Genomic DNA, 27,735 nt, shown 5'->3' with positions numbered 1-27,735 from the left:
AGACAAAATGATATGAGATACATCAAATGTGATCCTAAAGAGGGAATTTATGGGTTAAAAACTGTGGAATAAGGATTTATTTTAATGGTCCACACAAGAAAACCATGAATATTTTAAAACTTATTTAGAAGCTTGAATGGTAGTGTGGAATTTTGCCTTTGTTAGATTTCTCAATTTTTGGACCTTTCTGAGAGAGGTGTGACCTCCTTAAGTCAACAGAATAAAAAAAATAATCGTGATATCAACAGTGATAAATCTGTTCATAGTGGGCAGAGTCAAGATGGCATACTAAGAGGACACGGAATTCGCGTCTCCGCACAACTAGGGTACCTACTAGGCACCAGTGGGGGACCACGGACACCTAAGGGGACGGGAGGAACCCCCAGCAACCAGGTAGGATGTGGGGCATGGGGGGGAGTGAAGGGGGAAGAGAAGTGGAGAAGGGAGGGGACTGGCATCCCTGAGGGGCAGCTGGGGGAGGGGATCCCACGCCTGAAGGGGGAAACTGGGTGACCACTGGGACAGCAGAAGATCAAAAGGGAGCACGACCAGGTTTCCCCTCCCACTTGGGCCCCCAGCAGCCTGCTGAGATCCCAGGCCTGATCCTCTGCCCATTGAGTCCCCTGACAGCCGCACAGGCCTGCGGGAGTGGGAGGGAGGGAAGGGGGAGCAAAAGTAAAGGCTGGACCTCTGGGACTGGCAACCCTGAGTGGTGGCTGGGGGAGGGGAGGAGTTGCTACACCCAGCAGGACCCACCCATGGTTAGGGGTCCATCAGCAGTAGAGGGGACCCTGGGGGAGACAATGGGGGAGGGGCACAAAGGAACGGAAGGGAACCGGGCCAGCACCTTCTCTGTCCACTTAGGCACCAGGGGGCCTGTTGGGCTCCCGGGCCTAATCCTCTGCCCTCAGAGCCTCCCTCCTGCCCTGCAGAACCCAAGCCCCGCCCCTACACCCCCACCAAAGGCCCCACCTCTACACTTAGAGACCCTGACCAACACGCTGGGCCTAAACCCCACCCATACACCCTCACTAAGGGCCCTACCTCCAAACTCCAGAACTCCACACTTCAGAGGCCCTCCTTTCCTTGTGAGAGAGGTGTGACCTCCTTCCCACACAGGTCCTAAGCAGAGGCCCTGCCCCATGTTTAAACACTGCCCCATCGAGGCTCCACCCGCAAGGCCTTTTACAGCTGCGTGGGTTCTGGAGCCTAGGCCCTTCCCCACACCCAAATGTCACCCCCCCACTCACCTATATCCTGCCCCACCCTAAACTCCACCCCTGCCTAAGTTCCACCACCACCTAAACTCTGACCCCATAGCCAAGGCTTTTCTTTTCTTTCTTTCTTTCTTTTTTCCTCTTTTAGATTGGGGTTCTGTTTCACCTTGTTGATTCATTGTTGTTGATATTTTATATTTTTATTTTTCCTAATAAATCTTTTATTTTTTCTAATTTTATTATATTCTTTATACTTTGTTATTATTCTCTCCTTTTGGCTTGTTCACCCCGCCCCTTTTTTTCTTCTTTTTTCTGTTGTGGTTTTATTTTACCTTGTTGCAGTTGTTTCAATTATAGTTTTATTTTTCCTAATATTTATCTTTCTAATTTAATTTTGTTTTTACACTTTGATATTGTACTGCTCCTTTCTTTTTTTCTGTCCTTCCTTTTCTTTTTTTTTTTTGTAACCACACCACGAAGCTTGCGGGATCTTGGTTCCCAGGCCAGTGACAGGTCAGGCCCGACTTCCTGTGATGGGAGCTCCAAGTCCAAAGCGCTGGACTAACAGAGAACCTCAGACCCCAGGGAATATTAATCGGAGTGAGGCCTCCCGGAGGTACTAATCACAGCACCAGGACCCAGCTCTAATACAACTGCCTGCAAATTCCAGTGCTGGATGTCTCAGGCCAAACAACCCATAAGACAGGAATACAGCACTACCCATCAAAAAAAAAAAAATCAAAGGACAAAAACGTATGTTACAAACAATGGAGCAAGGTAAAAACTTACAAGACCAAATAAATGAAGACGAAATAAGCAACCTACCTGAAAAAGGATTCAGGGTAATGATAGTAAAGATAATCCAAAATCTTGGAAACAGGATGAAGAAAATACAAGAAACATTTAACAAGGATCTAGAAGAACTAAAGAGCAAACAAACAGTGATGAAAAACACAATTACTGAAATTAAAAATACTCTAGAAGGAATCAATAGCAGAATAATTGAGGCAGAAGAATGGATAAGTGAGCTGGAAGACAAAATGGTGAAAATAACTGCCAGGGAGCAGAATAAAGAAACAAGAATGAAAAGAATTGAGGACAGTCTCAAACACCTCTGGGACAACATTAAATGCACCAACATTTGAATTATAGGGGTCCCAAAAGAAGAAGAGAAAAAGAAAGGGTCTGAGAAAATATTTGAAAAGATTATAGTTGAAAACTTCCCTAACACGGGAAAGGAAATAGTCAATCAAGTCCAGGAAGTACAAAGAGTATCATACAGAATAAACCCAAAGAGAAACACGCAGAGACATATATTAATCAAACTGTCAAAAATTAAATACAAAGAAAAAATATTAAAAGCAGCAAGGGAAAAACAACAAATAACATACGAAGGAATCCCCATAAGTTTAACAGCTGATCTATTAGCAGAAACTCTGCAAGCCAGAAGGGAATGGCAGGACATGCTTAAAGTGATGAAAGGGAAAAACCTACAACCAAGATTATTCTACCCAGCAAGGATCTCATTCAGATTCGATGGAGAAATTAAAACCTTTACAGATAAGCAAAAGTAAGAGAATTCAGCACCACCAAACCAGCGTCACAACAAATGCTAAAGAACTTCTGTAGGCAGGAAACACGAGAGAAGGAAAAGGCCTACAAAAACAAACACAAAACAATTAAGAAAATGGTAATAGGAACATACATATCGATAATTACCTTAAATGTAAATGGATTAAATGCCGCAACCAAAAGACGTAGGTGGGCTGAATGGATATAAAAACAAGACCCGTATATATGCTGTCTACAAGAGACCCACTTCAGACCTAGGGACACATACAGACTGAAAGTGAGGGGATGGAAAAAGATAGTCCATGCAAATGGAAATCAAAAGAAAGCTGGAGTAGCAATTCTCATATGAGACAAAATAGACTTCAAAATAAAGACTATTACAAGAGACAAAGAAGGACACTACATAATGATTAAGGGATCAATCCAAGAAGAAGATATAACAATTGTAAATATTTATGCACCCAACATAGCGGCATCTCAATACAAAAGGCAAATGCTAACAGCCATAAAAGGGGAAATCGACAGTTACACAATAATAGTAGGGGACTTTAGCACCCCACTTTCACCAATGGACAGATCACCCAAAATGAAAATAAATAAGGAAACACAAGCTTTAAATGACACATTAAACAAGATGAACTTAATTGATATTTATAGGACATTCCATCCAAAAACAACAGAATACACTTTCTTCTCAAGTGCTCATGGAACATTCTCTAGGATAGACCATATCTTGGGTCACAAATCAAGCCTTGATAAACTTAAGAAAATTGAAATTGTATCAAGTATCTTTTTCAACCACAACACTATGAGACTAGATATCAATTACAGGAAAAAAACTAAAAAATACAAACACATGGAGGCTAAACAATATGCTACTAAATAACCAAGAGATCACTGAAGAAATCAAAGAGGAAGCCAAAAAATACCTAGAAACAAATGACAATGAAAACACGACAACCCAAAAGCTATGAGATGCAGCAAAACCAATTCTAAAAGGGAAGTTTATAGCAATACAATCGTACCTCAAGAAAAAAAGAAAAGTCTCAAATAAACAACCTAAGCTTATACCTAAAGCAATTAGAGAAAGAGGAACAAAAAAACCCCAAAGTTAGCAGAAGGAAAGAAATCATAAAGATCAGATCAGAAATAAATGAAAAAGAAATGAAGGAAGCAATAGTAAAGATCAATAAAACTAAAAGCTGGTTCTTTGAGAAGATAAACAAAATTAATAAACCATTAGCCAGACTCAACAAGAAAAAAAGGGAGAAGACTCAAACCAACAGAATTAGAAATGAAAAAGGAGAAGCAACAACTGACACTGCAGAAATACAAAGGATCGTGAGAGATTACTACAAACAACTATATGCCAATAAAATGGACAACCCAGAAGAAATGGACAAATTCTTAGAAAAGCATAACCTTCCAAGACTGACCCAGGAAGAAATAGAAAATATAAACAGACCAATCACAAGCACTGAAATTGAAATGGTAATTAAAAATCTTCCAACAAACAAAAGCCCAGGTCCAGATGGCTTCACAGGCGAATTCTATCAAACATTTAGAGAAGAGCTAACATCTATCCTTCTCAAACTCTTCCAAAATATAGCAGAGGGAGGAACATTCCCAAACTCATTCTATGAGGCCACCATCACCCTGATACCAAAACCAGACAAATATGTCACTAAAAAAGAAAACTACAGGCCAGTATCTCTGATGAACATAGATGCAAAAAGCCTCAACAAAATACTAACAAACAGAATCCAACAGCACATTAAAAGGATCATACACCATGATCAAGTGGGGTTTATCCCAGGAATGCAAGGATTCTTCAATATACGCAAATCAATCAACGTGATACACCATATTAACAAATTGAAGGAGAAAAACCATATGATCATCTCTGTAGATGCAGAAAAAGCTTTTGACAAAATTCAACACCCATTTATGATAAAAACTCTCCAGAAAGTAGGCATAGAGGGAACCTAACTCAACATAATAAAGGCCGTATATGACAAACCCACAACCAACATCGTTCTCAATGGTGAAAAACTAAAACCATTTCTTCTAAGATCAGGAACAAGACAAGGTTGTCCACTCTCACCAGTATTATTCAACACAGTTTTGGAAGTTTTAGCCACAGCAATCAGAGAAGAAAAAGAAATAAAAGGAATCCAAATGGGAAAAGAAGAAGTAAAACTGTCACTGTTTGCAGATGACATGATACTATACATAGAGAATCCTAAAGATGCTACCAGAAAACTACTAGAGCTAATCAATGAATTTGGTAAAGTAGCAGGATACAAAATTAATGCACTGAAGTCACTTGCATTCCTATACACTAATGATGAAAAATCTGAAAGAGAAATTAAGGAAACACTCCCATTCACCATTGCAACAACAACAACAAAAATACCTAGGAATAAAACTACCTAAGGAGGCAAAAGACCTGTATGCAGAAAACTATAAGACACTGATGAAAGAAATTAAAGACGATACAAACAGATGGAGAGATATACCATGTTCTTGGATTGGAAGAATCAACAGAGTGAAAATGACTCTACTACCCAAAGCAATCTACAGATTCAATGCAATCCCTATCAAACTACCAATGGCATTTTCCACAGAACTAGAACAAAAAATTGCACAATTTGTATGGAAACACAAAAGACCCTGAATAGACAAAGCAATCTTGAGAAAGAAAAACGGAGCTGGAGGAATCAGGCTTCTGAACTTCAGACTATGCTACAAAGCTACCGTAATCAAGGCAGTATGGCACTGGCATAAAAACAGAAATATAGATCAATGGAACAGGACACAAAGCCCAGAGATAAACCCACGCACATATGGTCACCTTATCTTTGATAAAGGAGGCAACAGTATACAATGGAGAAAAGACAGCCTCTTCAATAAGTGGTGCTGGGAAAGCTGGACAGCTACATGTAAAAGAATGAAATTAGAACACTCCCTAACACCATACACAAAAATAAACTCAAAATGGATTAAAAACCTAAATGTAAAGCCAGACACTATAAAACTCTTAGAGGAAAACATAGGCAGATCCCTCTATGACATAAATCACAGCAAGATCCTTTTTTGACCCACCTCCTAGAGAAACGGAAATAGAAACAAAAATAAACAAATGGGACCTAATGAAACTTAAAAGCTTTTGCACAGCAAAGGAAACCATAAAAAAGACGAAAAGACAACCCTCAGAATGGGAGAAAATATTTGCAAACGAAGCAACCGACAAAGGATTAATCTCCAAAATATACAAGCAGCTCATGCAGTTCAATATCAAAAAAAACAAACAACCCAATCCAAAACTGGGCAGCAGACCTAAAGAGACATTTCTCCAAAGAAGATATACAGATTGCCAACAAACACATGAAAAGATGCTCAACATCACTAATCATTAGAGAAATGCAAATCAAAACTACAATGAGGTATCACATCACACCAGTCAGAATGGCCATCATCAAAAAATCTGCAAACAATAAATGCTGGAGGAGGTGTGGAGAAAAGGGAACCCTCCTGCACTGTTGGTGGGAACATAAATTGATACAGCCACTATGGAGAATGCTATGAAGTTTCCTTAAAAAACAAAAATAGAACTACCATATGACTCAGCAATCCCACTACTGGGCATACACCCTGAAAACCATAATTTAAAAAGAGTCATGTACCACAATGTTCAGTGCACCGCTATTTACAATAGCTAGGACATGGAAGTAACCTAAGTGTCCATCGACAGATGAATGGATAAAGAAGATGTGTCACATATATACAATGGAATAGTACTCAGCCATGAAAAGAAACGAAATTGAGTTATTTGTAGAGAGGTGGATGGACCTAGAGTCTGTCATACAGAGTGAAATAAGTCAGAAAGAGAAAAACAAATACTGTATGCTAACACATATATATGGAATATAAAAAAAAATTGGTTCTGATGAACCTAGGGGCAGGACAGGAATAAAGACACAGACATAGAGAATGGACTTGAGGACACATGGACGGGGAAGGGTAAGCTGAGATGAAGTGAGAGAGTAACATTGACATATATAGACTACCAAATGTAAAATAGATAGCTAGTGGGAAGCAGCTGCCTAGCACAGGGAGATTAGCTCAGTGCTTTGTGACCACCTAGAGGGGCGGGATAAGGAGGGTGGGAAGCAGACGCAAGAGGGAGGGGATATGGGGATATACGTATGCATATAACTGATTCACTTTGTTATACAGCAGAAACTAACACACATTGCAAAGCAATTATACTCCAATAAAGATGTTAAAAAAAATCTGTTTATAGTTTGTAACCTTGATACAATGTGATGAGAACAACACTTTACTTCTATGGTATTCCTCTCAAAAACCCATAATGCCAATCTAATCATGAGAAGCATATCAGACAAACTGCAATAGTGGGACATCCTACAAAATACTTGACTAGTACCCTTCAAAATTGTCAAGATCATCAAAAACAAGGAAATTGTGTGAAACTGTCACAGCCAAGAGGAGCCTAAGGAGACAGGACAAGTAAATGTAAATGTAATATCCTGGATGGGATCCTGGAATACAAAAAGACACTTCATAAAGAAACTCACGAAATCTGAGTAAACTATGAGTTCAGTTGAAAAAGAAATGGTGTAATATATAGCATAAATGCCTTAGGAAGCTCCTCTTATCTGGAAAACATTTAAATAGCACCATATATGAAAAGGCACTACTTTTGGAGCACCAGATTATAGCACACCTCCGGGGCTTCTTCATACTTTGGTGTCTATAGATATATATTTCCAAAAGTTCTTTGAAACACGTTACACTCCTAAATAAGCAATGCCTTTTTATAATAAATGTAATGGGTTCAATACATCTGTGGTGAACACAGCTTTCATACCAAAAGTTAGAATATTAGCTCATTGAAACAATTACTTTCAGCTTGTAACATGATTATAACAGGCACTCCAAAACTATCAATGTCTTCAAGTATAAATATAGAAATAGGTATGTGTGTGTAAGTTATATATTCTATATGGCACTGGAAATTAGAACAGAAATTTGTAAATATTATTGCTTAGACTGACAATAAAAATAGAACATATAGAAAAAAACAGAATTATAAAAACAGGACTATGGCCTGATAGGAGGTAAATACACACACATCTCTATCAACACCCTTTTTTACCTTCTTCTAAATTACAAAAGTATTGTTAGTTTATGCAAAGTGACTCAAAAAGCTAATATGTGGGGGGGGGAAGCCTAACCAAACACCCACCCCCACCCCCGCCCCCACTGCAACTGCATACAATTTGTGGTAGTAATTAGTGAAGGTACTTAAACTCTTTCTATAGTTTGACAGCATAGAATTTTTGAATTTTTGACTCTAGACAGCATAGAATTTTTTAATGTTTTCAAAAAAAAATTGAAAACAGAGTATGGAAATTTTATTACATAAATAATCTTGACAATGAAATTTTGTCATTTGCAACATGGATGGACTTGGAGGTTATTATGCTAAGTGAAATAAATCAGACAGAGAAAGACAAATACTGTATGATATCACTTATATGTGGAATCTAAACAATAAAATAAACTAGTGAATACAACAAAAAAGAAACAGATTCACAGATATAGAGAACAAACTAGTGGCTACCAGTGAGGAGAGGGAAGGTGGCGGGCAAGATAGGGGTAGGAGATTAAGAGGTACAAATTATTCTGTATAAAATAAGTAAGCTACAAGGATATACCATACAACATAGGGAATACGGTCAATATTTTATAATAACTATAAATGGAGTATAACCTTTAAAAATTGTGAATCACTATGTTGTACACCTGTAACCTATATAATATTGTACATCAAATTTACCTCAATTTTTTTAAAAAGACATTTTTATACTACTGAGAAGACTAAACATGGACTGGGTATTAGATAATATAAATAATTTTAGCTAAACTTTTTAGGTGTGATAAAGTCATTGAGATTATGGTTTTTTTCATGTCCTTATGTACTAGAGAAATGCATTGAAGTATTTAAAGATCACATGATGCTTGGGAGTAGCTTAAAATAATTCAGCAAAAAAGGGGGCCAGTGAATGAACTAAGACTGGTAAATATTAATCATTGTTGTGCCTGGTTGATGTGTACATGAAGATTCATAATACAAAATAAATAAGTAAATAAATAAATAAGCTTGACAAGATTCTTGTACTACAAATGAGAAAATTAAAATACTATTACCTGTACAAGGTCACAAGGCTAGTCTAAAGAAAGGCTAAAACTAGAACCCAGGTCTCCTAAGTCCAGTGCTTTTTATACCAAATATGTTGTCTTGTCTTTTTTTCTTTCATAACAACTTATTTTCTCATACATCTGAGGTGTAAAGCTAATATTTTACCCAAGCATAATTATCTTGGGTGGCAAATTGCATTTACTTTTACTTTGAAGAGGAGAAAAAAGGGGAAAGTAATCACTTGAAAGTTAGACCAAGGGGGATGAACCGAACACACTATGGCCCTGATTGGGCAGGGCAGGCAGACAGACAGGAAGCTTTGGGATTCTGAGACAACTAAAGTGGCAAGCAAGACAAAAAGGGAAAATTTAGAGTAGATAATCACCTTAGAGGAATTTATTTTCTACCAGCTCTGTGCAAGCATATCTGACCAGACACTGCAGGAGAGCTCAGAGGAAGGAGATGAAGAAGTGGACAAAGACTGGACCCGGATCAGAATGTGTGCTAAGAGCCTGAATATTATGAGACAAGAATAACATACCTGATTCATTTAAATTAAGTTCAAAAACAGGCAAAACTAATCTATGGTTAGTGGTTACCCTTCAATAGTGTTTACCCTTGGGGAGTGGTTAGTGACTGGAAGAGAGCACAAGGGAGTCTTCTGCAAGCTGGAAATCAGCTCTTTGTTACTCTGGGTGCTGTTTACATGGTTGTGATCTGTTTTGAAAGCTGAATTGTATAATTATGATACATGCATTTTCCTGTATGTATATTATACATCAATAAAAAGTAAAAAAAGGGCTTCCCTGGTGGCGCAGTGGTTGAGAGTCCGCCTGCCGATGCAGGGGACACGGGTTCGTGCCCCGATCCCGGAAGATCCCACATGCCGCGGAGCGGCTGGGCCCGCGAGCCATGGCCGCGGAGCCTGTGTGTCCGGAGCCTGTGCTCCGCAACGGGAGAGGCCACAGCAGTGAGAGGCCCGCGTACAGCAAAAAAAAAAAAAAAAAAAGTAAAAAAGAATATTAAAAAAAAAGAATAACATACCTGAGAATCTTTCACCTGTGGAAAGAATTTTGCTTTCTATACTAGAGGAAGGCAACGAGGGTGATGAGACACCTTCGTCTCAAATGGAAAAAAAGGAAACAGTAGAGACTGTTCAGGAAAAAAGTCAATAAACAAGTAGTAAGATCATCTAGTCCATGTACCTCCCTTTAGACAGCTAAGTAGTAGTAGTTACAGTTATTATTTCTACTATCATTATTACTCTCCTCTTTTACAAATGAGGTAATTGAGACTCAAAGAGATAAAGTGACTTGCCTACGATCACAGAGATTAACTTAAAAACTGATCTTAGGCTGCTGACCTCAAAAAGAGACTATCAAGTATTAGATTTAAAAGAGTAATCAGAAATACAGCATCAGCAAGTGAAAGTCAAAGTTCACCAAAAAGAAAGAAATTACCCTTACCTGCAAGGCACTGTTGAGGAAGCAGCTGTTTTGTCCTGGCTCATTGCTGAGGCCTTTGCTGGGGGCTATGGAGGTCGAGCTTCGAGGAGCAAACATCCCTTGGACACTACCACGGCCCCCTGAAAAATAATTTCTCTTCCAAGACATTATTGTTCACATTTAGCCTGAAAACACAGAGGAAGTTTTGTATCTTTTGGGGAGGGAGTTTCTGTCTGCTGAAGTCCTTAATATAAAGAGAATCCAGAATTTAACAAATTTATGTTGAAAGATTTTGAATTTACAACATTCCAAACATCATATACGCAGCTCAAGAAACTCAGGTATCCTTAGATCCACATGACAGAGCTGTCCCCTACTTGCTCCAAGCAATGCCCAAAATGTAACATGGCACAGGATTAATTCAAACAGAGAAATCCTTCCTTCGATTTTTCTTGAACTGCCTCCATAAAACCCTGGTGAAGTGGCTGTACTCCTCAACTCCAACAGAATCCAGGATCAGGGTAGGATGTGTTCTTTAGGCTTGTTTATAATGCTTCTTGTGGATTGAAGAATTTTCCAACTGGAAGGAGAGGCAGACAGATAAGCAAGAATCCAACGCAACCCTCCTCGCCTTCTATTGCCTCGTCCCATCATCCTCTGAAGTAAAAACCCAAGTTCTAAGCAACTGACATAGATTCCACAAAGCTAAGAAGCTTGTTTGAAATAAATGGAGTTTCTGTTGTTGTTGTTCTGCTGCTGTTTTTTAATATGTCCCAAACATTTTCTAGTATTCCATCCAGAACTTCAGAAAGTCTCTTCTCTTTTCCTCTGTGACTAGACTAGCCAGCTGTGCCAGAGAGCTTTAAAGAAAGAAAAAAAAAACAATCAAAAGCTTGCGTCATTTAATGACTCTACTAGCTTTGTGCGCTTCTGCCAAGATCAGCGTTGCCTCACCTCTCACTAAAACTTGAAACCGAGACAAACAATGCTCACCACCCCACCCCTGCAAAGAAATCCTAACAACAACAAAAAGGAGAAACACTCAAACCAAAGAGGTGGGAAGAAAAAGGTGTGCGCAGCTTTACTCTCATAGGAGCCTTCTCCCAAATTTTCTAGGAGGAGAAGAAAGTTGACCTGGACAAAAATAAGAACTGAATGCAAACTTTCCAAAATCAGGCTAAGAAAAAAGTTACCAAGTAAACACACACCAAACTAGAAATTGAAACAGTTTGTTTTGGATGTTGTGAGTACAGAAAATTTTCAAGGTATTTTACATGCTCATGGCTATAAAAGCCTATTTAAAGGTGGGAGTGGCAGTTATCAGTCTGGGCTCTGAGTAAAGATGTCCCATCCCAGAGAAACCCTCATGGTGAGTAAACCATATGTCCTTAACATCCAGTCCAAAAGAACTAAATCTTCTTCTGACCTGTTTGTTTGTATGTTAACATTTTTTGCCAGAGGATCAGAGAGATAATTTGGGTTACAAATCACTTAATCCTCAGATTATATCCAAGGTGTTCACAATCAGAGGCCATCCATTGACCAACATTAATTTTCACCTAATTAAAATGCCAGTGAGGCAACAAGGGAAAATTTCCTTGGAAGGAAATGCTTCTAATATTCACCTGTAAGTTTTTCTATAAGGCTGCCAGGTACACAGAAGGAAAAAATTAAGAATGTTAAATATTAAATTTGGTTTCTAACAGTTTCCCAAGCTTCTCCCTTCCTTCCCACCATCATATGGATGACCTAAAAAAGCAAAAATATAATATCTTAATCATTCTTGGCTCACCTAGCAGTATCCATAGTGTGTTCAGTGGAAAAGCTGAGGCACAGGAATATTAAATGGTTGCACAGACTGTTCTTTTCCTTCTCTAAATTCCCAGACTATTTACAATCTACAGGTCACAGTTAAAGTATTAGGTTATACATTATAGTGTCATATTATTCTGTATTTGTTTTTATTAATCTCTATTTGTTTTATATGGTATCAGTCATACATCCTGACTATGACTGTATGAAATGAAATACTAACTAGTGTCAGACATGTGCTAAACAATACCTATATTCTTTACTTAATCTTCATAACAGCCCTATCATGTAGGTATTAATAGTTCCGTTTCACAGAAGAGTAAAGGGAGGCTTAAAGACATTAACTTGCCCCAATCAAAGCTGGTAAGTGGCAGAGCCAGAATTGTTTGACTACTTACTGTGACTTAATTATATATTTTATTATACTATTCCAAAAGCTCCTAACACAGTGCTAGTCTAGTCATAAGCAGGCACTCAATAAACACTGCCTGATGATTAGCATATAGCACCAGGCAGGACCCCATGTCTCCTACACAGACTACAAGACCCTCAACCCTCTACACACACCCCATATACACCCCACTGGAGGCCACTAAGCAACTTCCAACAAGCCATGCAGCATTCCTTCAGCTCAACTGCTGCAAAGGAATGACAAATACCAACCCTTCACTTTGCTCAAAGCCAAAAGGACTTGGCAGGCAGGTGGGGTTTCCAGTATCCACATTAGGAGCTCACTGAAACTCAGCCTGCCCTATGATACACACCCCTGAGTTCAGGGAGCAAAGGGAAAAAAGGCAGTAGCAGAAAAAAAAGATTCTCAGGCTCTGAATGGCAGCATTATGTAGGGTAAGGCAAAAAACTCTCACACTTGAGCTAGGTGTGTCAGAAACCAGAGGTGAGAGCCAAAAAGAACAAAGCCAAGAGTGGTAATAACAAACAGTCCAAGAAATACTGATGACAAAATATTTCACTTAAATTACAGGTCTAGCAACAAACAATATAATCCATCTACTAAAGATACATGAGAAAATAAAGAGTTCTACCGACATGGCTCTAACAACCTATTTTTAAAAAGAAAAAGAACTTCCTAGGCAGTACCAGAGTATTTTAGGGGTAAAAGAGCATAATGTCTGCAACCTACTCTGACATGGTTCAGGAAAAAAAAAAAAATTGTGTGTATGCGTGTATACTTATGTATATATGGAGAGAGAAGGAAAGAGAAAATAGTAAAGCAAATATAGCAAAATGTTAACAGTAAATAAATCTGGCTCAAGGGTATATGAAAATTCTTTGTTCCACTTCTTGCAACTTGTTTGTAAGTTTTAAATTATTTTTTAAGTTGAAAAGGAATTGATATCTGCAAATAATAAAAGAATTTAAAATTATGTAAGAATTACCTTGTACTGTATGCAGTATTAGTAACTCAATGCAAAATCATGACTAAAATCATTAAGCTGGTAGATAATAACCATGCCAGATGATATTGGCAATCCCAAACTGAAAATAAAAGAAAGAAAAAGAAAAATACAAAAATGTAAAGATATAAGGACAAATTAAAAGGAAATAAAGCTTGAATCCTATTTCTATGACAAGGAGAGGTCAAAACACAGTGTAAGTTCAAGTTGTTGTCAGGAGTAAGTGATGTAGAGTAATTGTGATATTATTAAGAGGACTAGGACTAGACCTGGAGTTGGAAAAACATGGGTTCAAATTCTACATTTTTACTACTTTATGTAATCCCAAATAACTTAGGTGTCCTGAACTTTGTTTTCTGGGTCTATGGAATGGTGGCACAATACCTATTTCACACAGTGACTGAGATTTAATGTGATAGGTATGTGAAAGCAAGTTTTCAAAACAAAGAATTAATAATGAGTTCACTGAATGAGTGAATTGCTGAGCCTAAAAACTGAAAAGTAAATTTCTGTTTGGGGACCTCAGGATACTAGAAAGTTGTAAGCCAGCAGGAATAAGTCTTCTAATTATATAAAAAGAACAATAGGCCTCACATAGAACAAGGTACATGTCAGTATGATTTAGCTATGTGCCTGAAGAAACATTTGAATTTTACAATTATTTAAAAAATACAAAGTTTAACATAAAAAGGTAAACAACTGAGTCTATTACAAGGAATAGGGTAACATTTTAGAAGGTCTACAAACACTGACCATGTTCAACTGATCAATGATTCAAATGGAAAAGCCATGAAGAGTATCTCAGTTTCTAATGAAGAAACAGTAGCCCCATCACTAGTGATTAAAGTCAAAAGTAACCCAAACAATAGGAAGTCAAACTGTACAACACTGAGATATCCCAACAGTTTCCAGAAAATTTGCCCACATTTCTGGTTCTGTTATTCTATATAGCAGTTTACTTATAATTTACTGAAGAATCTATACTTGCACTGATAAATCAACAGGCAATTACCTCAATTCCTTGGTACACTCCACATGTCAATAATTACAAACTATATCCATAGTATCTTCTCGCTTATTATGAGGATATCAATGTCTGGCATATAGTAACTGCTATATAAATTACTGTTATTGTTATTATTACCATTCAAACATTCCCTTCTCATGAGCTCTTTTCCCTTTAAAGATAACCACATAGATATCCTATATTCTTTAAAAAACCAGTAACAGTAAAGAACACCTTGAACGTATTAAATCCTTATGCCTACTGTCCTAAATTTTTTTCAACCTTTCACTGCTAAACGTCTCTGTAAAATAATTTATAACTGCTGCTTCTCCTTGCTCATCATTAATGTCTTCAGAACATGGTACTGTTCCTTTATTCCACCACCACAATTTTACTTCATGGAACATTTGCCTTCTAAAGAAATCTCCTGGGCTTCCCTGGTGGCGCAGTGGTTGAGAATCTGCCTGTCAATGCAGGGGACACGGGTTCGAGCCCTGGTCCAGGAAGATCCCACATGCCGCGGAGCAACTAGGCCCGTGAGCCACAGCTACTGAGCCTGCGCGTCTGGAGCCTGTGCTCCGCAACAAGAGAGGCCTCGACAGTGAGAGGCCCGCGCACCGCGATGAAGAGTGGCCCCCGCTCGCTGCAACTAGAGAAAGCCCTCACACAGAAACGAAGACCCAACACAGCCAAAAACAAATAAATAAATAAATAAAATAAAAAAAAAAAAAAAAAAAAAAGAAATCTCCTAATTTTAAAACCCACTGGCTTTTTCCATATGCCTCATTCTTCTTAACTTTTCTGCAGCACCTAACACTGGCTGCCTGATGTAACACAATCGTGAATTCGTAGGGTGAATTAATAAGAAAATAAAAGAATGACAAAAATGAGAGAATGACAAATGAACACTGGTTCTCCTACTGCTCTGACAGTCCATTTTCTCTCTCTTTTGTTGCTTTCTTAAAAGTAAGCATTCTGGGACTTTCCTGGTGGTGCAGTGGTTAAGAATCTGCCTGCCAACGCAGGGGACATGGGTTCAAGCCCTGGTCTGGGAAGAGCCTACATGCCGTGGAGCAACTAAGCCCATGAGCCACAACTACTGAGCCCATGTGCCGCAACTACTGAAGCCTGCGTGCCTAGAGCCCTTGCTCTGTGACGAGAGAAGCCACTGCAGTGAGAAGCCCGTGCACTGCAACGCCACAACTAGAGAAAGCCTGCGTGCACCAACGAAACCCAACACAGCCAAAAAAAAAAAAAACTAAACTAAACATTCCCTAAAGTTAAAATTAGACCTTCTTGCTCTTGTCTAGAGTACTTCCCATGAGTGTTCTCATCCCCTTTTCCAACAGAACTTCAACCATAACTTCTGGTTTGATAAATCACAAATCTTATGAACTCTGAAACCAAATTACCAACTATGTGCACATTGTCCCACTTTCAAAACAAGTTTAACATGTCCAAATCTGAAGTCACCGCCTTCCCCCCCAAAATAGTCCCTCCTCTTAATCCCCCATTTTAAAAATTAATTAATTTATCTATTTATTTATTTTACTAATGGCATTGAGGCAGGAGATAGATGGGCCCCAGGCTGGGCAGCTGGAGTTGTTCCCTGTGGACAGATACTCCAAAATAGCAGGCACAAGAGAAGAGCTGAGCACTGCCCAGATAAAAGATAGAGACAACATATTTCTCTTTCTTGAGGTCAAGAAGACCTTCCTGACTATACATGCACAGAAAGGCTCTTTGGAGGTCAAAAGGGAGGGGGCATCACCTCATAGTAAGAGATGTCAACCTACCTATAGGTCACTTCAATAGAATCCATCTTGGCTAAGAGATGTGTGTGCACACATGGGAGGACCCTGACATATACCAAACACGGACTCAAAACCAGGTAAAGCAAGATGATTGGCCAAAGGAAACCTGGAAGAAATGCCTCATATAAATGATTCAAACTACCACGAGGTGGGCTTCCCTCGTGGTACAGTAGTTTAGAATCTGCCTACCAATGCAGGGGACACGAGTTTGAGCTCTGGTCCGGGAAGATCCCACATGCCACAGCGCAACTAAGCCCGTGTGCCACAACTACTAAAGCCCATGTGCCATAGAGCCCATGCTCCGCCACCACAATGAGAAGCCCACGCACCGCAACGAAGAGTAGCCCCCGCTTGCCGCAAGTAGAGAAAGCCCACACGCAGCAAGGAAGACCCAACGCAGCCAAAAATAAATAAATAAATAACTACCACAGGGGCGCAACTCTGAGCCTGCCTGTGTGTCTATCCACACGTAATCTTTTTCTTCCTAATAAACACTTTACTTGTTTCACTACTTTCCGTCTCTATGTGGAAATTCATTTCTACACAGTTGACAGGCCATGGCCTTGTGACTGGCCACCGGTCCCTGGTGGTCCAGTGGTTAGGATTCGGCACTCTCACTGCCACGGCCTGACTTCAATCTCTGGCCGGAAACCAAAATCCTGCTTCAAGCCCCTGCAGGGCCGAGGTCGCCAGAGATCAGCATCTCCAATTACCCAGGTTCTAAACCTCAGTAGTTTCTGACTCTTTCCTATCCTTCCCCATCCACATCATAAAGGCTTTTCAATTCTCCCTTCAAAATCTCTTACATTGATCCTTCTTTTTCACTTCCAGTGTCATCACCTAGTTTACACCAGGATTACCTCCCATTTAGACTATTACAATACAAAAGTCTTTCTGGCCTCCTGTCTCTTGCTATTCCAATTCATTTATATAATTAGTTTTTTTAAACTAATATTTCTCTTTAACATACCTCATTACTTATTTGTGATTTCACACAAAAAAAGTGGAAAGCTTGAATTATTCCTTAGCAGTAGAACAATGTCAGCTGCTCAGCCAAAAGAGGTTTTCAGTAGGATCACTCCTACCTTTTCAGGTCCTCAAAAAAGCAAAGATGTCTACTCTTACTACCCCTATTCAATATCATACTGGAGGTCCTAGACTGTATAATAAGGCAAGAAAAAGAAGTTTAAAAAACATATAGATTTGGGCTTCCCTGGTGTCGCAGTGGTTGAGAGTCCGCCTGCCGATGCAGGGGACACAGGTTCGTGCCCTGGTCCGGGAGGATCCCACATGCTGCGGAGCGGCTGGGCCCGTGAGCCATGGCCACTGGGCCTGCGCGTTGGGAGCCTGTGCTCCGCAACAGGAGAGGCCACAACAGTGAGAGGCCCGCGTACCGCAAAAAAACCCAAAAACATATAGATTATAATGGAAGAAGTAAAAACCGTCTTTATAGACAATGATGTTCTACACTTGAAAATCCCAAGAAATCTACCCAAAAAACTCTAAGAACTAATAAGTGAAGTCAGTAAGATCACAGAATACAAAGTCAATATTTTTTAAAAAAATCATTTGTGTTTCTATATACTAGCAATGAACATTGGAAACTAAAATTCTTTTAAAGTACTACTTAAAATAATACCATAAAGTATAAAAACTTAGATATAAATGTAACTACATATATATATATGATCTGTATCCTGAAAACTACAAAACTGAAGTAAGTGGATAGGCATGCCATGTTTGTAAACTGGACATCTCAGTTTTGTTAAGTTGTCAATTCACTCCAAACTGGTCCATAGATTCAGTGCAATTTCAAATCAAAATCCCAGCAAGATTTCTTTTTGTAGAAATTGACTAGCTGATTCTAAAAGTTATATGGAGGCAAAGGAATTAATTTTTCTTTAATAGTTATTTATTTATTTATTTATTTGGCTGCACGGGGTCTTAGTTGCAGCACATGGGATGTTCATTGCAGCATGCAGGATCTTTAGTTGCAGCATGCGGGATCTTTTAGTTGCGGCATGCAGGATCTTTAGTTGTGGCATGCGGGATCTTTTTAGTTAGCATGCGAACTCTTAGTTAGTTGTGGCATGGGGGATCCAGTTCCCTGACCAGGGATCTAAACCGGGCCCCCTACATTGGAAGTTCAGAGTCTTAGCCACTGGACCACCAGGTAAGTCCCGAGGCAAAGGAATTATAATAGCCAAAAGAATTGTGAAACAGAAGAAAAAAGTTGGAATACACAGAGGTCAACACCATGTGGTATTGGTGAAAAGACAAATACATACATCACTGGAACAAAATAGAGAGCCCAGAAACAGGCCTACACAAGTACTGTCAACCGATTTTCAATAAACGTGCAAAGGCAACCCAATGGAGAAAGGATGGTATTTTCAATAAATAATGTTGGAACAACTGGACACACATTCAAAAAACTGAATCTTGACCCATACCTTACATTCTACACAAAAATAACTCAAAATGGATTACAGTCCTAAATGGAAAACCTAAAACTACAAAAATTCTAGAAGAAGACAGATGAAAATTTTGTGACCTTTGGTTAAGCAAAGATTCCTTAGATACAACAACAAAAGCACAACCCATAAAAGAAAAAAAGAATTATAGAATTGGACTTCATCATAATTAAGAGGTACTGTTCTTTGAAAGACACTGTTAAGAGAATGAAAAGACAACCTAAGGATGAAAAGAAAATATTTTCAAAGCACACACTGGATAAATGACTTGTATCCAAAATATACATAGAATCCTCTAAACTTAATAAGAAAAAATATAAAATTTCCTTAAGTGGACAAAAGATTTGAACAGATACTTCACTCAAGAAAATACACAGGGGGCTTCCCTGGTGGCGCAGTGGTTGAGAGTCCGCCTGCCGATGCAGGGGACACGGGTTCGTGCCCTGGGCCGGGAAGATCCCACATGCTGCGGAGCGGCTGGGCCCGTGAGCCAGGGCCGCTAAGCCTGTGCGTCCGGAGCCCGTGCTCCACAACGGGAGAGGCCACAACAGTGAGAGGCCCGCGTACCGCAAAAAAAAAAAAAAAAAAAAAGAAAATACACAGGATTTCCCTGGTGGCACAGTGGTTGAGAATCCGCCTGCCAATGTAGGGGACACAGGTTCGTGCCCTGATCTGGGAAGATCCCACATGCCATGGAGTAACTAAGCCCATGCGCCACAACTACTGAGCCTGTGCTCTAGAGCCCGCAAGCCACAACTACTGACCCCACGAGCCACAACTACTGAAACCCACGTGCCAAGAGCCTGTGCTACACAAGAGAGCCACCCCAATGAGAAGCCCACGCATCGCAACAAAGAGTAGCCTCCGCTCGCTACAACTAGAGAAAGCCCGTGCACAGCAACAAAGACCAAACACAGCCAAAAATAAATAAATTAAATAAATAAATTTTTAAAAATACACAGATAGCAAATAAACATATAAGAAGATATTCAATATTATTAGTCTTTAGGGAAATGGAATTAAAACCACACTACATGCCTACTAAAATAGCTAAAAACAAAAACAAAAATATTTAAAACCTGACAATAACAAAGGCTAATGAGGAAGTATCAGAGCGACTGGAAGTCTCCTAAATTGCTGATAGAAATGCAAAATGACACTGTTGGCAATTACATATAATGTTAAATATACTTTTACCATCTGACCTAGCAATCCCATTCCTAGGTATTTTACCCAAAAGAAATGAAAGCTTATGCCACATAAAAACCTTTACACAAGTGTTTATAGTGGTTTTACACATAATCACCAAAAACTGGAAACAACCCAAATGTTCTTCAACTAGTAAATGGTACATACATACAATAACTCAACAATAAAAAGGAAAGAATATTGACATAAACAAAAATATGGATGAATCTCAAATGTACTATGATGAGACTCAAAAGGCTATATACTATATGATTTCACTTTTATGACATCTTGGAAAAGTCAAAATTAAAATTCAAAAGTCAAAATAGACCAGTGTTTCTGGAAGTTGTGGGTGACAGTAGGGGTTGATTGCAAAGGGGCAGTACCAGGGTGATGAAACTGTTACGTATCTTGATTGTGCTGGTAGTTATACTATACTACCTCTGTGCATTTAGCAAAACTCAGAACTCTATACCAAAAAGATTGTGGTATTTTAATATAAATTTTGGTAATTTTATATAGACTACCAAAGATTCTAAAAAACACTTTTTAAAGCATATTTTAAAGTGTCAATTAAAAAAACAAAAACCTTTCCCGGGTCCCTCCTGAAGAATAATGTCCAAACTTCTCAGTCTGATTCTTAATAACATAATCTGACCTTAATTTATATTTTATATTTATCTCTTTTTATCTCACTACATAAAACTTCTCCACCCAGGGCTTCCCTGGTGGCACAGTGGTTAAGAATCCGCCTGCCAATGCAGGGGACACAGGTTCGAGTCCTGGTCCGGGAAGATCCCACATGCCACGGAACAACTAAGCCCGTGCGCCACAACTGCTAAAGCCTGTGCGCCTAGAGCATGTGCTCCGCAACAAGAAGCCACCATAACGAGAAGCCCGTGCACCGCAACGAAGAGTAGCCCCCGCTTGCTGCAACTAGAGAAAACCTGCGCACAGCAACAAAGACCCAACGCAGCCAAAAATAAATAAAGAAAATAAATAAATTTATAAAAAGAAAACAAAACTTCTCCCCAAACAAAGAGTTTTCCCGTTTCTGTGATGTTATTAATAGTTTTACCTACTTGGGATGCTCAGTATCCTACTTCCCCTCTATAGGTAACCCAGCCTTTTTGTAAAAACCTTTGTAAAACACTCCTTGACTACCCCAAGCCTGAAGGGATCTCCCCCGTTTCTGAATTCCTATATAAATTTTCTATAATTTTAAGGGAAATTAATGTTTCTATCAGACCACTGTTTCTAGGGTCCTTCCCCTCTCCCTGTTCCCCTCCATCCCATCTGAGAATAGAATGGATGGAGGTCAGAAGCCAATTGTGTTATATCTGTTATTATGTTATATACAAATATCTGTAATTGTGGGATACATTACATAGGAGTTCACTATAGTTTATTTTATTTGTCATATAATCTATCGTTCTATTTATAAATTGTGATTCTAACTAAAAAGCATGATTCTAAATATATATGTGTGTGTATATATGTATGTATGTATGTGTACATATATACATATACATAAACTTTCCATAATTACTTCATCTTATAAAGCAAGATATTCTAATATTAATGTGACTCAGTTAAAACTTCAGGCTTTCCTCACTGTCAATATAAACATTTTAAGGGATATCACACAGCTTTGGGCAGATGAGATCCTAGTGAGGTAGTTCTGTATAAATGCATCTGAGTCATATCCTTAGATACTTAGTTTAAAAAAACAAACAAACAAAAAACCCGAAGCTAAACAAACTTGGTGAGCATTGCATTACTTGTTTAGTGGCAATCTGTTCCAAAGAAGTTGTCCATATGCGGTTTGTTTGTTGTTATTGTTCTTTGATTTATTTATTTTTGGCTGCTTTGGGTCTTCATTGCTGAGCAAGGGCTTTCTCTAGTTGCAGATAGCAGGGGCTACTCTTCGTTGCGGTGTGAGGGCTTCTCATTGTGGTGGCTTCTCTTGTTGCGGAGCACAGGCTCTAGGCATGTGGGCTTCAGTAGTCGTGGCACGTGGGCTCAGTAGTTGTACCACACAGCCTTAGTTGCTCCGCAGCATGTGGGATCTTCCGGGACCAGGGATCGAACCCGTGTCCCCTGCATTGGCAGGTGGATTCTTAACCACTGAGCCACCAGGGAAGCCCCATATACAGTTTTCAATACAGAATCTTGCTTAGTTTTCATGTCAGCCAATTAGATGATGATTAAAAACAACCACCACCTGATATTGGTAACTAAGTGCTAGATGCAAATTTATTCAAATTTAAATTAAAACGGCTCCATAGTCCATTATCTAATACTCCTATCTGATTGATTTTGCCTTTGTAACAGTAGCAACCAAAGGGCACTGCAGCATCCTGCAGAGAATAGTCCTAGACTACAACAAACTGATAGTAGGCTATTTGGCAGCTAGTTATTCCCAAACTCTTTGCAGAAAATGTATCATTATCTTTATCTACATTTATTAGTTTCCAGCCAACTCCAAACACAATGGAATATTCAATCAAAGATGGAAGGAGGAGAAAGAGCATACAAGAATCTTATTGCCGTGTTGCTCTCAACTCTGAAGAAGATGCAGCAACCTATATTTTACTATTGCTGAATAGACTCTGAATAAGTTTGTTCATAAATTCCTTTTTTCCCAACTTTATTGAGGTATAATTGATAAAGCTGTAATATATTTAAAGTGTACAATGTGATGATTTTATATATGAATACATTGTGTGAAGGGATTCCCATATCAAGCTGATTAACACATACTAGAAAGGCAACAGAAAAGACCAATGAAACTAAAAGCTGGGTTTTTGAAAATATAAATAAAATGGACAAATCTTTAACTAGACTAAGAAAAAAGAGAGAGAAGGTTCATATAAATAATATCAGAAATTAAAAAGGAGAAATTACAACTGATAACAGAGAAATACTAAGGACCATAAGAAACTACAGGGGACAATTATACACCAACAAACTGAATAATCTAGAAGAAATAAATTAAAATATAGAAATATACAACCTACCAAGTCTGAATCATGAAGAAATAAAAAATGTGAACATAAATACTTATATTTATTTAATCTTTAATTTACTTTATACTTATTTAATCATCATAATGACCTAGCTCCTGGGCTTTACTAAGTCAAAACAGCCTGCATTACCTTGTTGTCTCTAACATCAGGTAAACTTCTAGGAAGCTTAGAAGCCAAAATTGGGAAAGAAGCATGTCATCTTATCACCTATTACCTATTTCTTTATGTAGTAGAGTTACTAAATTGTATGTCCCATTGTTCCCAATCTGAACACACTAACTTCCTGTGAGCAGGCTAAAAAACCTTTCCCATGTGTGAAATGACAGAAAACAGTGGGTCCCAACCTTTTTGCAGACCCCCACATCCAGAGGCAAGCTTAAGAAGAAACCATGAATTGTGACAGGAAATGATATTAGTAAGAGCAATTCCTTGGGAAGGGAGAGGCACCATATGTGCAGCCAACACTGAAAGGCAAGGGCAAGGTAGGGGTAGAATTAAGAAAAAAAAAAAAAAGAAGAAACCATGAAGATTAAGCTTCAGGGCCCCTCTCTTGCACAGGCCCTCAGGCCCAATATCTACTTTTCTTTTTTTAAAAAAATGTTTCCCTTAAAGTGGGCCCCCTGAATTATGTAAGCTCCAGGTCCCACAGACTCTGAATCATATTACAGAAACTGAGCTTTTATATTATATGTTACTTGAGAAAATATATGATTCAAAAATCTACTTTAAATGCAGTAATACTAATAAATTTGTATTTTACTAATCAAAGTCATCTAATACGTTATGATTTATATAAATTTTGTTAGCACTAAATAGATCTAAATTGTACTCTTTGGTGTATATTTGAATTTTTCATTCTTGGGCTGACTGTAATAATTCTACTAGGGATCCACACACAGTTGACAGAGTAGAAATGGCAGGGCTAAATTTAAAAGATCATGGCTCAAGACTGCCAGTATTAGAGGTACAGCTCTAGAAAATGAAGACCTCTAGAAAAAAACATTTCTCTATATTAATGAAATACAGAGAATGATTACTTCACAACAAGAATACACAATGCATCATAATGTGCTGCCATTTTTCTCAGGCCAAAGTATTAAACCAGGCTATAGACGTAGCCACCCTAATTATCTACTACTATATTCCTCACCAACAAAGTCAGCTTCTCTTAGCCTCTGTGTCTGAAAAAACCCTAAGTAGTCATTCAAATGTTTGCAAAATGAAACTGGCTTAACCGTAAAGAGAGATGAGGCTTGGAAGGACACTGGGCCACAGGAAGAGCCTATCACCCTAAGAGACAGTGGGGTAAAGGAGGTTCAGAGATCTATAGCTTATTAGCATTGGAGACTTCTTTGTGAATGGGATATGAGTGTAACTGAGACCAATACTGACTAGAAAGGATTTATTCCTGCAGAATCTGAAGGTCCTTTGATGAAACCAGGAGTAAGGTGCAGGTATCTTAGAAAGGGATAGCTCCCTTAAGGGAATTCATTTCATAATCATTAAATGAAGTTCAATGAGGTCTCTAAGTAATATTACTAATTCTATATGTAGAGAATTCCACGACATTCATGCAAATGATAGTATCAAAGTATCTCCACCAAGACATTTATTAACCACAAAGGGAAAGATAGTAACTTTACTATAGAGAAATGAGGCAGAAACCCCCTTAACCAAGTGATGAAGTCAAACATCAAGAGCAATAATACATATTGACATCATGAATCCCATGGTAATAATACACTGAGAACACATTTCTTGACATTCTTGCCTAAACCATATAATCTCAGTTCAATCATGAGGAAAAAAAAATCAGACAAATCCAAATTGAGGAATATTTGACAAAATAACTGACTAATACCCTCCAAAAATGTCAAAGTTATAAAAGACAAAGAAAGACTGAGAAACTTTTACAGAACCTAGGAGACTAAGGAGGAAAAAAGCCTAAAATGCAACGTGAGATCCTAGATAGGATCCTCAATAAAGAACAATGGTGAAGAAAGTTAAAGTTTGACGGTCTTTACTTAACAGTATTGAACCAATGCTAATTTCCTGGTACTGATCATTATACTATGCTTATATAAGATGATAACATTAGAGGAAGCTGGGTTAGGGCTATATAAAAACTGTACTATTTTTGCAACTTTTCTGTAAGTCCAAAACTGGTTCAAATAAAAAACTTTTTAAATGTGCAAATAATTCATTGAGGGAGATGAAAGCTTGGGCCCAATGCGGAATAGAGGCAATTGGAGGATTAACATCTATACTTATAAAGGTAGGTGGACTAATAGTTTGTGATCATGGGAAATTTAGAGTCCAATGAAGGCTTGTGTGAAATGTCTGGGGTTATCATGTTTAACATCACAGTTTAGCAGTTAATGGGTTATTAGTTCAGAAACCTGTTTCTCAGAGCTTGATTTACCTAGAATGAACTATTAGAAAAGTTTTTAAATCTACAAGATCAAGCATAAGTAAATGTAAAATAACAGGGGTCTTGTTAGGGTGATGAATTATTTTTTTTTCCTCTTTTCTCTATTTTCTAAATTATCTATAATTCATAGATGAATTATCTTTAATTTATAGTTTCCTTACTTAAAGTAAAACTAAAATTGGAATTTAAACTCTTTTCCCTAAAAACAGAATGAAAGGACTCTGGACCAGAGATAACCAACCATTGAGACACCTAATATTCTAACAATATGAAAGCTATTTAATAATTGGTAACTACTTCCTATTTAGAAACAGGGGGCCAGATGTGGATTTCTATTTCCTTTCATTCTATTTTCATTGCTGCTGCTGCTAAGGTCCAGATCCTCTCCCCTCTGGACTACTGGACCACATTCTGACTCTTTGACAGGTCTCCATTTCTATATATGTGACTACCAGAGGACTCCTAAAATACCATGACACTCCCCTTTTCAATGGCTTCCAGAGATGGGTATTCTTTTGGCTAGAGAAAAATGGTATTTTTATTGTTTTGTTTTGTTTTTTGTGGTACGGGGGCCTCTCACTGTTGTGGTCTCTCCCATTGTGGAGCATAGGCTCCGGACACGCAGGCTCAGCGGCCATGGCTCACAGGCCTAGCCGCTCCGCGGCATGTGGGATTCTCCCACACCGGGGCACGAACCCGTGTCCCCTGCATCGGCAGGCAGACTCTCAACCACTGCGCCACCAGGGAAGCCCAATGGTATTTTTATAATTCACAAGGGGAGAAATTAATGGATGGAGTTTTCACAAGTTTCTCTCCCATAATTTTTTCTTGTCCACTTATTCCATTGCTTACAGGGCAAAAACATTAACAAAGAGTAAACTTAAAAAAAAAACAAAAAACAAAGCAGGGACAAACAGTTTTTGGGGGGCAGGAACCCGCTGTGTGCCCCTTTGCCTGGCAAAGCAATAAAGCTATTCCTTTCTACAAAAACAAAAACAAAAAAAACCCCAAAGCAGTCAACAGGACCTATTTTGACAGTTTTTTTTTCTTATTGACTCATGTTCATGATTGTGTTTTCTTTTTTTTTTAAATTAATTTATTTATTTTTGGCTGTGTTGGATCTTTGTTGCTGCGCGCGGGCTTTCTCTAGTTGCAGAGAGCAGGGGCTACTCTTCATTGCGGTGCTCAGGCTTCTCATTGCAGTGGCTTCTCTTGTTGCGGAGCACGGGCTCTAGGCGCACGGGATTCACTAGTTGTAGCATGTGGGCTCAGTAGTTGTAATGCACGGGCTTAGTTTCTCCACAGGATGTGGGATCTTCCCGGACCAGGGCTCAAACCCATGTCTCCTGCGTTGGCAGGCGGATTCTTAACCATTGAGCCACCAGGGAAATCCGTGATTATGCTTTTTTTATTGCGTATTTTTACATTCGCATAGTCTGCTAGTAAAATTAACTACTAATTTATAAGATTGAATTAAATATGCCTGGCACCTACACAAAGTTTGAGAATCATTAGACCTTACCACCATTTTCCAGCTACATCTTCTACTCACTCATTTATTCATCAGACATTTCACTGAGCACCTATTAAGTGCCCCTCGCTCATCCTCCACTCCAAGATAAGCATTCCCATCCTCCCCCATATTACAGTTATTTGTGTACATGGAGTACCTCACATATTCCTTAAGCGTATCTCTTTATTCCACACAGAAGTTGAATATAATAGGCACTGAATCACTGAAAGTTTAATTTAAAGAGAAAACTTCTCGTTTGAAGGGATAAGTACCTAGAACAGCCAATTCCAACATTCTGATAAACTCTGACTCTCCTTAAATAAGAGTCCTCCAAATCTCCATATCTAGCTTGAGATATCACAGATGGTTTTTTCTAATGAAGACTGTATTAACTCAATCAATATTTGCTCTGATTCAAGCTTAAAAATAAAAAGAGATAGCATCTACAACCATAAACAAGGCCACGTTATTTGTTGATTTATGGGCTGGTTATCACAAACTCCCCAGTGAATACAGTAACTCAACTCAAACACTTTCCTGAGGGTTGGACTTTGGCAGCTTCAAATTATTACATCATGTACAAGAAAAAC

General features: G+C 38.6%; 1 protein-coding gene across 16 annotated transcripts in view; it reads right to left on the bottom strand.

Annotated features, from left to right (window-relative positions):
• USP54 (ubiquitin specific peptidase 54) overlaps nucleotides 1-27,735 on the bottom strand; it is a 151,961-nt gene that overhangs the window by 61,529 nt on the left and 62,697 nt on the right. For 15 of the 16 annotated variants that reach the window (XR_009533759.1, XM_060111873.1, XM_060111883.1 and 12 more), the window contains exon 2: nucleotides 10,485-11,323. Coding sequence is in view for 15 of the 16 variants with exons in the window: in XM_060111873.1 (XP_059967856.1) it covers nucleotides 10,485-10,631 (147 nt within the window). In the remaining variant the exon portion in view is untranslated. The remainder of the gene's footprint in view (nucleotides 1-10,484; nucleotides 11,324-27,735) is intronic. The other variant, XM_060111892.1, reaches the window with a different exon arrangement.

The sequence above is a fragment of the Mesoplodon densirostris genome, chromosome 1 (genome assembly GCF_025265405.1).
Source record: "Mesoplodon densirostris isolate mMesDen1 chromosome 1, mMesDen1 primary haplotype, whole genome shotgun sequence".
Lineage (NCBI taxonomy): Eukaryota > Metazoa > Chordata > Mammalia > Artiodactyla > Ziphiidae > Mesoplodon > Mesoplodon densirostris.
Note: the sequence above shows the minus strand (reverse complement) of the source record. Positions and strands in the feature narration are given on the sequence as shown.